The 11,530-nt window shown below is 39.4% G+C and overlaps 1 protein-coding gene across 1 annotated transcript; it reads left to right on the top strand.

Moving 5' to 3' along the window:
• Positions 1-742: 742 nt before the first annotated feature.
• Positions 743-1,933, top strand: LOC306850082 (zona pellucida sperm-binding protein 3-like; the record flags this gene model as incomplete). Its single annotated transcript, XM_079385522.1, has 4 exons — positions 743-1,315; positions 1,384-1,505; positions 1,580-1,683; positions 1,752-1,933. 4 exons carry the CDS (start codon positions 743-745, stop codon positions 1,931-1,933), a joined length of 981 nt encoding a protein of 326 aa, XP_079241648.1.
• Between the last annotated feature and the right edge of the window lie 9,597 nt (positions 1,934-11,530).

Raw genomic sequence — 11,530 nt, forward strand, 5'->3', positions numbered from 1 at the left:
GTAAACCCGTGTTTAATTTTCATAAAGGTACATGTAATTAAAACATTATGTAATTGAGTGCAGAAATGAACGCAAATAATTTTACCTGACGCTGATTAAAATCAGTCTTAACAGTGATCTGAACGTGATCTGGCTCTTGATTTTATTATTGTCTTTTTTTTATCATCATTTATTTGTTTGCCGGAATGCAAATATATCAAACATGAGCACGGTAAGAGCGTCTACGGTAATTCACGTTGGCCAAAACACAAGGAAACACGTTGGGAAAAAAAAAAAAAAAAAAATCAATCACAAACATCGCATTCGGACGGGATTAGTTTTCTCAGAGGATCAGTGATTTTGCTGAAAAACAGTAGGTAATTTGCTCTGGAATTATTACAGAGGTCGTGTGAGAAAAACACAGACATGGCAGATTCGGACGGGATTAAAATCACCAAGTACTTCTGTGAAACACAAATTTCTCTAACGACCCCCTGTAAAACTAGTCCCGTCCAAATAGGGCTTTAATCACCATGATGATATTGATCAAAGCTTTTTATAAATGTCATTTAACAACACAAAACTCTCACATTTTCCTTTAATTTCATGATGACTTGATGATTTTCACCTGTGACATTTAACAGTTAACAAGTCCAGGAAATGATTATGCTTGATGCTAGAGAGGTGGAGTCAGGCTTATCTAACTACTATACATAAAGGAAAAAGTCAAGGCTCAGCATTATGCATCTGAAGGTTTCTGACAATGGGGTTGAGGAAAGTTTGTTTTGGATTGGTGTTTATGATTGCACTTGGTGTGTCTGAGGCACAATTGCGAGGAAAGCCAAAGCATAATCAGAACCCAGCTGTGCCTATGCCATTAGCTCAAGTTCCTCAATCGGCTGAAACCAAGATCCCTCAGGTTCCACAGAGATATGACCTCAGCAACGCTGTATTTGCACCACAAAGTTTTCCCGTCCAGACACCAACCGGGAGCTACTTTGGAAGGCCTTCTCAAGATCTTTTTGGTGTTCAGTCAAAAGAACTGATGCTGGCTCCAGCAGCAAAACTGACATGGCGCTTTCCAAGCCTACCAGAAGAACCCCAGCAGCCAGAAGTTCATTTTGATTTGCCCCATCCTGTTCCTGCCAACAGTGTGGCAGCTCAGTGTGGAGAGAATTCAATAAATGTGGAAGTTATGGAAGACTTCTTTGGGACTGGGAAGCCACTGAGGTCATCTGCTTTTACACTGGGAGGATGTACTGCAACTGGAGAAGACCCTTCTGCTCAAGTGCTCATCTTTGAGTCTGAACTGCATGGATGTGGCAGTATAGTAACGGTGAGGTGTTTCAACTTTCTATTCTGTGGTTAGGAATAGTTTGACTAATATGGCTCTACTCCCCTCAGTTGACCGAAGATGAGCTTGTCTATACCTTCAAACTTCTCTTCACCCCACAAGAGGTTTCATATGGTGTTCCTATTGTAAGGAGCAGTAGTGCGGTGGTTGGTATCGAGTGTCACTATTCAAGGTGAGGGTAGAATTCAAGGTTGCTGGATGTACTAAAGCCACCGTAAGGTGACTGTCTATTTAATTCTCTTGCAGAAAGCATAATGTGAGCAGCGATTCCTTAGTGCCCGCTTGGATCCCATATGCCTCTACTAAAGTTGCAGAGGAGGTCTTTGTCTTCTCCCTTAAACTCATGACTGGTTGGTATACCAAAAGCTTTCGTAACACTCCAGTGCTTGTGAACCTGTGCTAAAAGTTGTCTTTGCAGATGACTGGCGATTTGAGAGACCTTCTAAACAGTACTTTCTGGGCGACTTCATAAATCTTGAAGCATCTGTGCATTTGTACAGCCATGTTCCCATCCGTGTGTTTGTGGACAGCTGCGTTGCTACAACAGTCCCTGATGTCACATCTGTCCCCAGATACTCCTTTATTGAGAACAATGGGTAAGTGGTGAACCTCATGTGTCCTGCACTCTAGATGAGGGGTTCCCAAACATTCCTGGAGCCTCCCCAACACTGCACATTTTGCTTGTCTCCTTTGTCTGACACACCCATTTCAGGTCTTGTAGTTGCTGCTAATGAGTTGAATCGGGTGTGATTTTTGATAACGGAGACATGCAAAATGTGCTGTGTTGGGGAGGCTCCAGGAACGAGTTTGGGAACCCCTGCTCTAGCTGTATTGCAAGATGTCTGACTTGGTTCCTTTTACCAGGTGCCTGGTTGATGCCAAGCTTACAGGCTCCAGGTCTCGCTTTATTCCCCGAACCCAAGGTGACAAGCTGCAGTTTCAGCTGGAGGCTTTCAGGTTCCAGCAACCAAACAGTGGACTGGTATGTGACTTGTGCAGCACTTTGTATGATGTGTTACCTTCTCTACAAACAATGGTCTTTGCAGGTCTACATCACATGCATAGTGAAGGTGGCTGTAGCAACAACTCCAAGTGCTGAGCAGAAAGCTTGTTCGTTCTCTGCTAATGGGTATGCCCCCCTAAATGAGTGTACAGGTGACTGAGGAATTGCCTTGCCTTAATTTAAGGTTTTGTCTTGTCAGTTGGGTGTCCGCAGATGATTCTGACCGGGTGTGTGGCTGCTGTGACTCCACGTGTAGTAGCAGAAGAGGAAGTGATCGGCTGCTTAAAGGTCTGGATTTATTTATTTTTTTTATACATGCAAGTGCTGTTTCTCACGGCTTGTTTGTTCTTCCAGATCTGCGGTGGGATAGAAGATCCGTTGGGCCCATCCATGTTAAGGAACAAGGCTATGGACAAATAACTGGAAGTGCCATGTGACTTGTTGACTTAATAAAAAAAAATGGTCTTAATAGGTTGTGAACCGTGTTTACTCCCTTTTGAAAATCTACAATTGTTTCTTCTGTGGTTTTGCTGTCATTCCCGTATAAGCCAAACTCCCTGTAACCAAACCAGTTCCTTTAACCTAGCAATTCTGGTGACAAATGTATGAAGCTGACTTTGTACACTGACTAAATGGTGCCAGAAGACTTCAGTGAAAACACTGGTTAGGGTAGGACTGTTATGACACTTGAGGATGTTTCACTGGCAACCACACTTTGTTAGCATACTAGATAAGGCCTCATCTGGAACGCACTGAAAATAATTAGTGAACATTGAGCACTGCATCGGTGTATGGTGGCAACTTGTATCTTTAACTCCAGTGTCTTAAGTGCTAAACAAAGCTGTAGTACCTAGAAAGTGTCATGCACTACCTCATGTCTTTACTGGTTGCCATTTCAAGGCCCTGATACTGGGAGACCAGTCCCTAGATCCTTTTGCAAGGCTACCGTGCAAAATCAAGCTGACGAGCCCTAACAGGATTTGCTGAACTTCTGTACCTTTTGAGTGTTAAATACTGGCTTTGTCAGTCTGTTTAAAGTGGTTTACACTGTACTAGGACAACTGTTCCCTTCAAGAGTTGTCTTCCAGGTTTTATAAGACCCTGTTTTGAATTTTTTTTCTGGTGTGAGGTAATCTGTACTTTTGTTCAGACAAAGTTGAATCACTTGTGCAGAGATTTGTTGCACCGTGCTGTCTTATGCAGGGTTGTTTTTGTGCTCGTATGTAATGGAGGCCAGCTAGAAAGGTAAATCTCACTTCTGATCTCAAGGTGCTTTAGTCATCTTATACTAGAGGCTGCAATCTTTAGCATCCTTGTTAGTGTGCCATACCTCTCACTTGGAGAAGGTCAAATAGAACCAATGGGGTTGCATATACATAACTTTAGTGCAAGGATAGCTGTTTAACAAGTTGCAGAGGTTTTGTGCTGTGTGTAGTCCCTTATTCACTTGAAAGCAGCTTATACAAAAACCTTTCTTGACATGTTACTCTCTCCAGAAAGAAATATATAAAAGTAGGCTATAATATACATTCATATAATACATGTGTGTGTGTATATATATATATATATATATAAGCATGAAAATATAAGTATATATTTTTTCAAAGCAAATAAAACTTCCAATAAGATGTTTGGTGTAACATTTTAAAATGAAATGAAGAATTAAAAGAAAACAATGGGCTGCTTGTGTATACAAGGTTTCAAACTGATCAGTGTATGACATCAAAGTACTACAAGAGTGATTCAAAAGCATAAGGATCCGTCGGCTCTCTTATCGCTTTCGATAAGAGGTACTTTGATGTCATATACTGATCATACTGCACAGCGCCTCTAAGTTGAACACACCTATTGAGTACTCTACTAATCAACTAATTCAGCTGGGTTATCTCAAAATGAGGAAGACTCCAAAAATTCAGGATTTTGGCGATTCAAAAAATGGCAATGGGGTTGAGGCAAGCAGTATTTGGGAAGTTATTGGTGTTTGTTGTTGGTTTATCTGAAGCACAATGGCATGGTAGATCAATGCAAAACCCTGTAATGCTCAAGCATCAACAGCCAGCACCAGGTTCACTGCAGCCTGAAACCAGGATGTCTTGGAGTCCACCAAAATATGATCCTAACAGTCCTATATTAGCACAAAGGTTTCCTGTCCAGACACAAGCCAGGAGTGACTTTGGAAGGCCTTCTCAAGTGGCAAAACTGACATGGCGCTTTCTAAGCCTACCAGAAGAACCACAGCAGGCAGAAATTCATTTTGAGTTGCGCCATCCTGTCCCTGCCAACAGTGTAGCAGCTCAGTTTGGAGAGAATTCAATATATATGGAAGTCTTCTTTGGGAACGGATGACCGCTAACACTCTCTGTTTTTACACCGGTAGGCTGTACTGCAGCTGTAGAGTATCCTTCTGCTCAAGTGCTCATCTTTGAGTCTGAACTGCTTGTATATGGCAGCACACCAACAGTGATGTTTTGTTGTTGTTGTTGTTTTCTGGGTTTGTGTAGGTTTCCCTGTGCAACAGTTGCACTTCTAACTCCTTTAGGTGACTGAAAATGAGCTTGTCTATACATTCTCCATCATCTACACTCCACAAGAGGCTTCATATGGTGGTCCTATTGTCAGAAGCAGTGGTTAGTATTGAGTGTCACTAGCCAAGGTAAGGACTAAATTCAGGATTGTTAGGTGTCCTATTACCATTACATTCACCAGGTGTGGTCAAGTACAGAGTGCATGATGTGAGCAGCAATACCTCTGTAAGACCTGGTCTTAAATCAGGATACGCACACACACCTATTTTCAACACATACCCAATTTCCAGACAGGCTGGCGTCTTCTGGAATTAACTGCCTAATCTCCTGAGACCATAAACCCGGGATATATGGAAGAGTAACATCTGGATGTCTTTCGAGAATAAAATTTTAAGCGCCTGGCTGGTTTTATCATAAATAAAGACTTCGGCGTCTGAAGGAAAAAAAGGTTCTAACACGGACTCGCTCGATACTCCCTGACGTTCACGCAGTAATTCAAGGGTGGTATCAGCTGAAGATGACGTTTTTACAGCTGACTCGAACCAAAGACAACTCCAGACTTTCCAAAAGAAGTGACATTATGACCTCACGTTTCGCCCAAGAAAGGAATGCACCTTTTCTGTTGCGTTCTCTAAACAGACAAAGAGAGCCACAGCTTTGCTTAAGGATATTTGGTTTTTAAAAGGAACAAAAGTTATACTAGTTTCTGCTACTGAAACAAATTATACTCGAAAACAAAAACACTATAGACAATTTAGTTACAACCTATATGAAGAATGTTTTCTTTTGTTTGTGACATTTATAAGCTTGTCGCGTTATTTTGAACTTATGGTAGTCTTTTTCCAGAATGTATAACTGTAACTGATCACTAGTTGTTCATTTTCACATGATTGATGTGGTTATTGAGAATTAAGGATTGTTTCATCTGTGGCTTTAACCACGTAATGAATACAAAGGATATATGTATTTTTGTGCATATCAAAAATATAAGTGTTTGGTTTCGGGGGAAAGCTGATTTCATGAATTATAATATGGTGTGAATGAAAATGATCTTTTCTCTGCAAGGTATGATCATAATATGAATAGAAATCTGCTGTTAATAAGTTTTCATGTGATTAAATAACTGAACGGACAATTTATGCATAGAAAGACACGCAGCTGTGCAGGGCGGGGCTCCGCCCCACAGAAATACTTGCGATTGGAGCAAACGCCCCACAGGAAGAATCCGATTGTATCAGGCGCCCGTGGGCGGATCCCAAATCGGCCCGTTAAAAACAGATGCGCAACTGAAAAGTTCGGTTGGAGTTGAAAACTGAAAAGGAAGAGCTCACGCTCGCCTCGCTCGTATCCCGTTCTGCACGCGCTGCAAAGTACTTCTGGCCACTAACATCACGGCTGAGCATTGCAACCGCGATCAAAGTTCAACTTTGAAAGAAACTAACATCTGAAGCCAGGAACCGAACGACTTCCTGATAGCGTCATCAAGTCAGAACAAAGCCCTCCAACCACTGAAGAGTACCCTCGTGACACGACCTACCACGCAGCTAATCAGCGCACAGTCCGTCGACTGAGAGCAAAGTTGAAGCAGAGACGTCTTCAACCGAAAAAAGACTTGACTCGATCGGAAACAACTGAAGAAACAGTAAGGCAAGCAAAACTCCTTAAAGTGGCTGAAACTGGTTATATCTATCTTTTACGAGTAAGGATAAAGAGTTCCTGCGTGTGATTTCCCTCAGGTTGAAACGAGCATTAGAACCTAAGACTCTCTTCAGATCAGAACAATCCATTGCAACGAATGTGTGTGTTTATGTCTTTTATTTTGTGTTGTTTAATGTAGTAGTGTGTTAGAGTAGTAAATAAACTTTGATTATATTAAGAAATCTCTTGTCTGTGCTATGTGATTTTGCAAATCGTAATTATTTGCCAAAAAGATCGCGTTACCTACACTCATGAGCTTGATAACTAAAGTGAACTATTTGGGTTGTTTTATCGATGGCCAGCGAATAAGATAGACAAATGGTTAAGAAATAACGTGCTGATTTTAATACTTGCTGGACAAGTCGTTAATAAGGTATCGTTAACCAGGTATAAGTTGGATATTCTGATTAATAGCAATTAATTGTATAATCATCTTAAGAGTGATTCCCTAAAAGCTAAAATAAAGATAATATGTGGTTAGAATACTACACCTCAATGCCCACTTGGATACTATATGCCTCCACTAAAGTTGCATAGGGACTTTTGGTCTTCTCCCTCAAGCTAATGACTGGTTAGCAGAATGCAACTTTCACTAGTGCCATTTTTGTGTGAACCTTAAGTAATATAATTTCTCAACAGATGACTGGAGATTTGAGAGGCCTTCCAATCAGTACTTCTTGAGTGACATCAACTTTGAAGCCTCTGTAAGGTCATACAATCATGTTCCTTTCCATGTGGTTGTGGACCGCTATGTGTCTACAGCAGTCCCTGATGTCAGTGCTGCCCCCAGATTTCCTTTATTGAGATTAAAGGGTAAGGAGTCCTTTGTGTAACTGCCACATTTCCATGAGGATGAGGTCTGACTAGATTCTACTTTAGATGTATGGTTGATGCCAAAATCACAGGCTCCAAGTCTCGCTTCATGATCCAGTCTCAAGGTGATAAACCGCAGTTTAAGCTGGAGGCTTTCAGGTTCCGGCAAGTGGACCATGGATTGGAATGTATGTGACAAAGTTGTGCTATACTTTGTATGATATGCCACCATAGTGTGCTAACAACTGTCTTTGCAGGTCTACATTACATGCATTGTGAAGGCGACTGCAGCATCCACCCCAACAAGTCCTGAGCAGAAAGCTTGTTCGTTCTCTGCTAATGGGCATGTTAACTGACCCTCGAGATGTAAGGGTAAATGAGGTTGTCCAAGTAATTAACATTTGTTCGGCAGGTGGGTTTCTGCAGAGGAATCTGACCAGGTGTGTGGCTGCTGTGACACAACCTGTATCATCAGGAGTGGAAGTGATCAGCTTCTTACAGGTATAAACAACTTTTTGGTTATTGTCATGTAGACGGCTTTCTCACAATTTGTTTGTTCCTAAGATCTACGGTGGGAGAGAGTCTCTGTTGGGCCTATCAGTGTTAAGGAATATGGCTATGGCCAAATTTAACTGAATAGCTGTGTGGTCATGTCAAAAAAATAAAGTTTAAAAACCGTTATCTGGCTATTTGTTTTTATTTAAATCCACCCGTTTGCTCTCTAGATTTGAGTAATTATTTTTGGTTCTGAAAAATGTAGTAAGTGGCATGTTGCTTCTGAACCCATATTAACAGCCATTCACATTGCACACACTAACAGTGGTGTAGAACAGTGAACTGTTTTAGCATTGAGAGTTTTGTGTTTGTGTGCACAGTGCATTTTTGCACAAAATGGGCTGAAGGTTCACTGTAGCACGAAGCCAGTTTCAGTTTTTACCCGGGTAAGTTCACGTTTAGTTTAAGCAAACTGGGATGGTTTTGAGTGGGTTTTGTCACCATGGCAACTTAAGCTACACAACTACCCTGCTCCGAAGCAGGTTTTATTCTGGGTTAGAGATCGCAAGCCAAAACTGGACCAATCAACTGATAGCAAAGTGACCTATATCTGATGCAATGAAGCCACTCCCCCGTATCTCTCGCTCCAAATTAAAGCAGTTTACAGTCAAAGAATTTTAGAGACAAAATTGCCAGACTTTTGCAGCTACTTATTTATTATATTTGTATTAAATTGTAATTGTTTATAATTCATATAATTTATTAATACAATTTTATATATATATATATATATATATATATATATATATACACACACACACACAGAGATAAGCTTTAATATAGCCAACTATTAAAATGACTAAACTAATGTTTTCCTTTTGAGCTCTGTGTGAAATTATAAATAAATTAATTTGATTCCTTTGCATATAGTCCTGTATTTTCTTTGTGCTGCCAAACGTTTGCAGAAGTGTTTACTCCTACCTTGTAAATGCATTTAAATTCATTACATTTTTAATAACGACATCGCATTAATCTTCAGCAGAAAAGTGAGTTGCTCTGACTCGTGAGAAGTGAATCCAAATGACACTTTTCTGATTAGGTGTTCGACTTGAAGCGGCGCTTAAAATTTACAATAGAATGATTAGAGCCATTCCAGTTGCTTTGAGATTAATGGTTAGAGAAGATATTGTGAACTCCCAAGTTTCCCCAGAGCTGAGAAAGCTTTCCTTAGAAGGTTATGATTTTTGTGAGAGAATTTTGTCTAATAGAGTTATTAGAAATTTGATTTCACAGGTCTATTATCCAAATCCAATTAGAAGGGAATATGTGCTAGAAGATTTTGATACCGTTGAGGTTAAAAAAATTTGAAAAATATATGTCTTTCCCCCTCCCTCCAAAAGCTAAAGAGGTGAGTTTCAAGATTCTAAATGAGTTTTACCCTACTAACGAATTTAAGATTAAAATTTAATTTTGATGTAAACAACTGTGTTTTCTGTGAAACAAGTATTGAAACGCTAGATCATATGTTTTTTTTTTTTTTTGTGTGATACGATAAAATTGTTTTGGAGAGGTGCATAACTTGTTATGTTCCAGAGGTGTTGTTCTCCCTCCTTTCGATGTGAAGATAGTCAGGTTTGGTATTTTTTTGGATAACAAAGATTTTGAATTTGTTATTAATTTTCTGATTTGTGGTGGGAGGTTTTTTATTCACAAATGCAGATGGTTTAAATCTAAACCCAACTTTAGCCAATGGTGTAATGAGGTTAAACTCTTATATAAATCGTTAAAATTTATCAAGAATAAGAAAGCCCTTAAGTTGGTATCTTTATTTGATTTGTATAATTTAATTTAAAAGCCCTCTTTGTTGTATTTATTTTGGAAGCATCTTATGTTCTCCTTATATTGTTATGTATTTAAGTTTTTTTTTTTTTTTTTTTTTTTTTTTTTTTTATATTTTTGGTTATGCTCAACTAAGGTTGTAAAGTTCTGATTTAGTCTGAAGGTGATTTGATTATGTTCCTTGTTTGTGTGTAAAGTTAAAATAATAATAAAAAAAAAAAAAAGACTTGAAGCTGTGCAGAATGATCAGTGTATGACATCAATGGTACGCGAGAGCGATAAGATGCGGTACTTTGATGTCATACACTGATCATTCTGTGCAGCGCCGCTTCAAGTGTGTGATTGCAAGTTCCACATGCAATGACAAACTGCTTGTTAAGTCTATCAGTAACTAAATACTGATAATGTATTCTGCATTTTGTAGGTTGAGTGTAGGTTAATTAATGCTTGATTTGTAAATATGGTCATTGTTTTATGGAATTTAATTCATGACAATCTGTATATTATATAACTGCAATGTGCCAGCAGCTTAAAATTTCTGATATATGTGTGTGTATAGCACCAACACTGAGCATTTGTATAGCGGTGGTGTGTGTGTGTGTGTGTGTGTGTGTATATATGTACTTATAATCATTGCATTTAGTATTTTTTTTTCTTGTTCTTAATACTAACATGAATGATTAATTAAAATTAGAAATATTCTGTACAATTTTATTGAAAGGTACATGTAATTAAAACATTATGTAATTGAGTGCAGAAATGAACGCAAATAATTTTACCTGACGCTGATTAAAATCAGTCTTAACAGTGATCTGAACGTGATCTGGCCCTTGATTTTATTATTGTCTTTTTTTTATCATCATTTATTTGTTTTCCGGAATGCAAATATATCAAACATGAGCGCGGTAAGAGCGTCTACTAATTCATGTTGGCCAAATCACACAAGGAAACACGTTGGGAAAAAAAAATCACTGGCAATCACAGACATCACATTCGGACGGGATTAGTTTTCTCAGAGTTTGCTGAAAAATAATAGGTAATTTGCTCTGGAATTATTACAGAGGTCGTGTGAGAAAAACACAGACATGGCAGATTCAGACGGGATTAAAATCACCAAGTACTTCTGTGAAACACAAATTTCTCTAACGACCCCCTGTAAAACTAGTCCCGTCCAAATAGGGCTTTAATCACCATGATGATATTGATCAAAGCTTTGTATAAATGTCATTTAACAACACAAAATTCTCACATTTTCCTTTAATTTCATAATGACTTGATGATTTTCACCTGTGACATGTTGCGTAAGTCAGTTAACAAGTCCAGGGAATGATTATGCTTGATGCTAGAGGGGTGGAGTCAGGCTTATCTAACTACTATACATAAAGAAAAAAGGCTCAGCGTTAGGCATCTGAAGGTTTCTGACAATGGGGTTGAGGAAAGTTTGTTTTGGATTGGTGTTTATGATTGCACTTGGTTTGTCTGAAGCACAATTGCGAGGAAAGCCAAAGCATAATCAGAACCCAGCTGTGCCTATGCCATTAGCTCAAGTTCCTCAACCGGCTGAAACCAGGATCCCTCAGGTTCCACAGAGATATGACCCCAGCAACGCTGTATTTGCACCACAAAGTTTTCCCATCCAGACACCAACCGGGAGCTACTTTGGAAGACCTTCTCAAGATCTTTTTGGTGTTCAGTCAAAAGAACTGATGCTGGGTCCAGTAGCAAAACTGACATGGCGCTTTCCAAGCCTACCAGAAGAACCCCAGCAGCCAGAAGTTAATTTTGATTTGCCCCATCCTGTCCCTGCCAACAGTGTGGCAGCTC

This window comes from Barbus barbus (assembly GCF_936440315.1).
Source record: "Barbus barbus genome assembly, chromosome: 3".
In the NCBI taxonomy this organism is placed as follows: domain Eukaryota; kingdom Metazoa; phylum Chordata; class Actinopteri; order Cypriniformes; family Cyprinidae; genus Barbus; species Barbus barbus.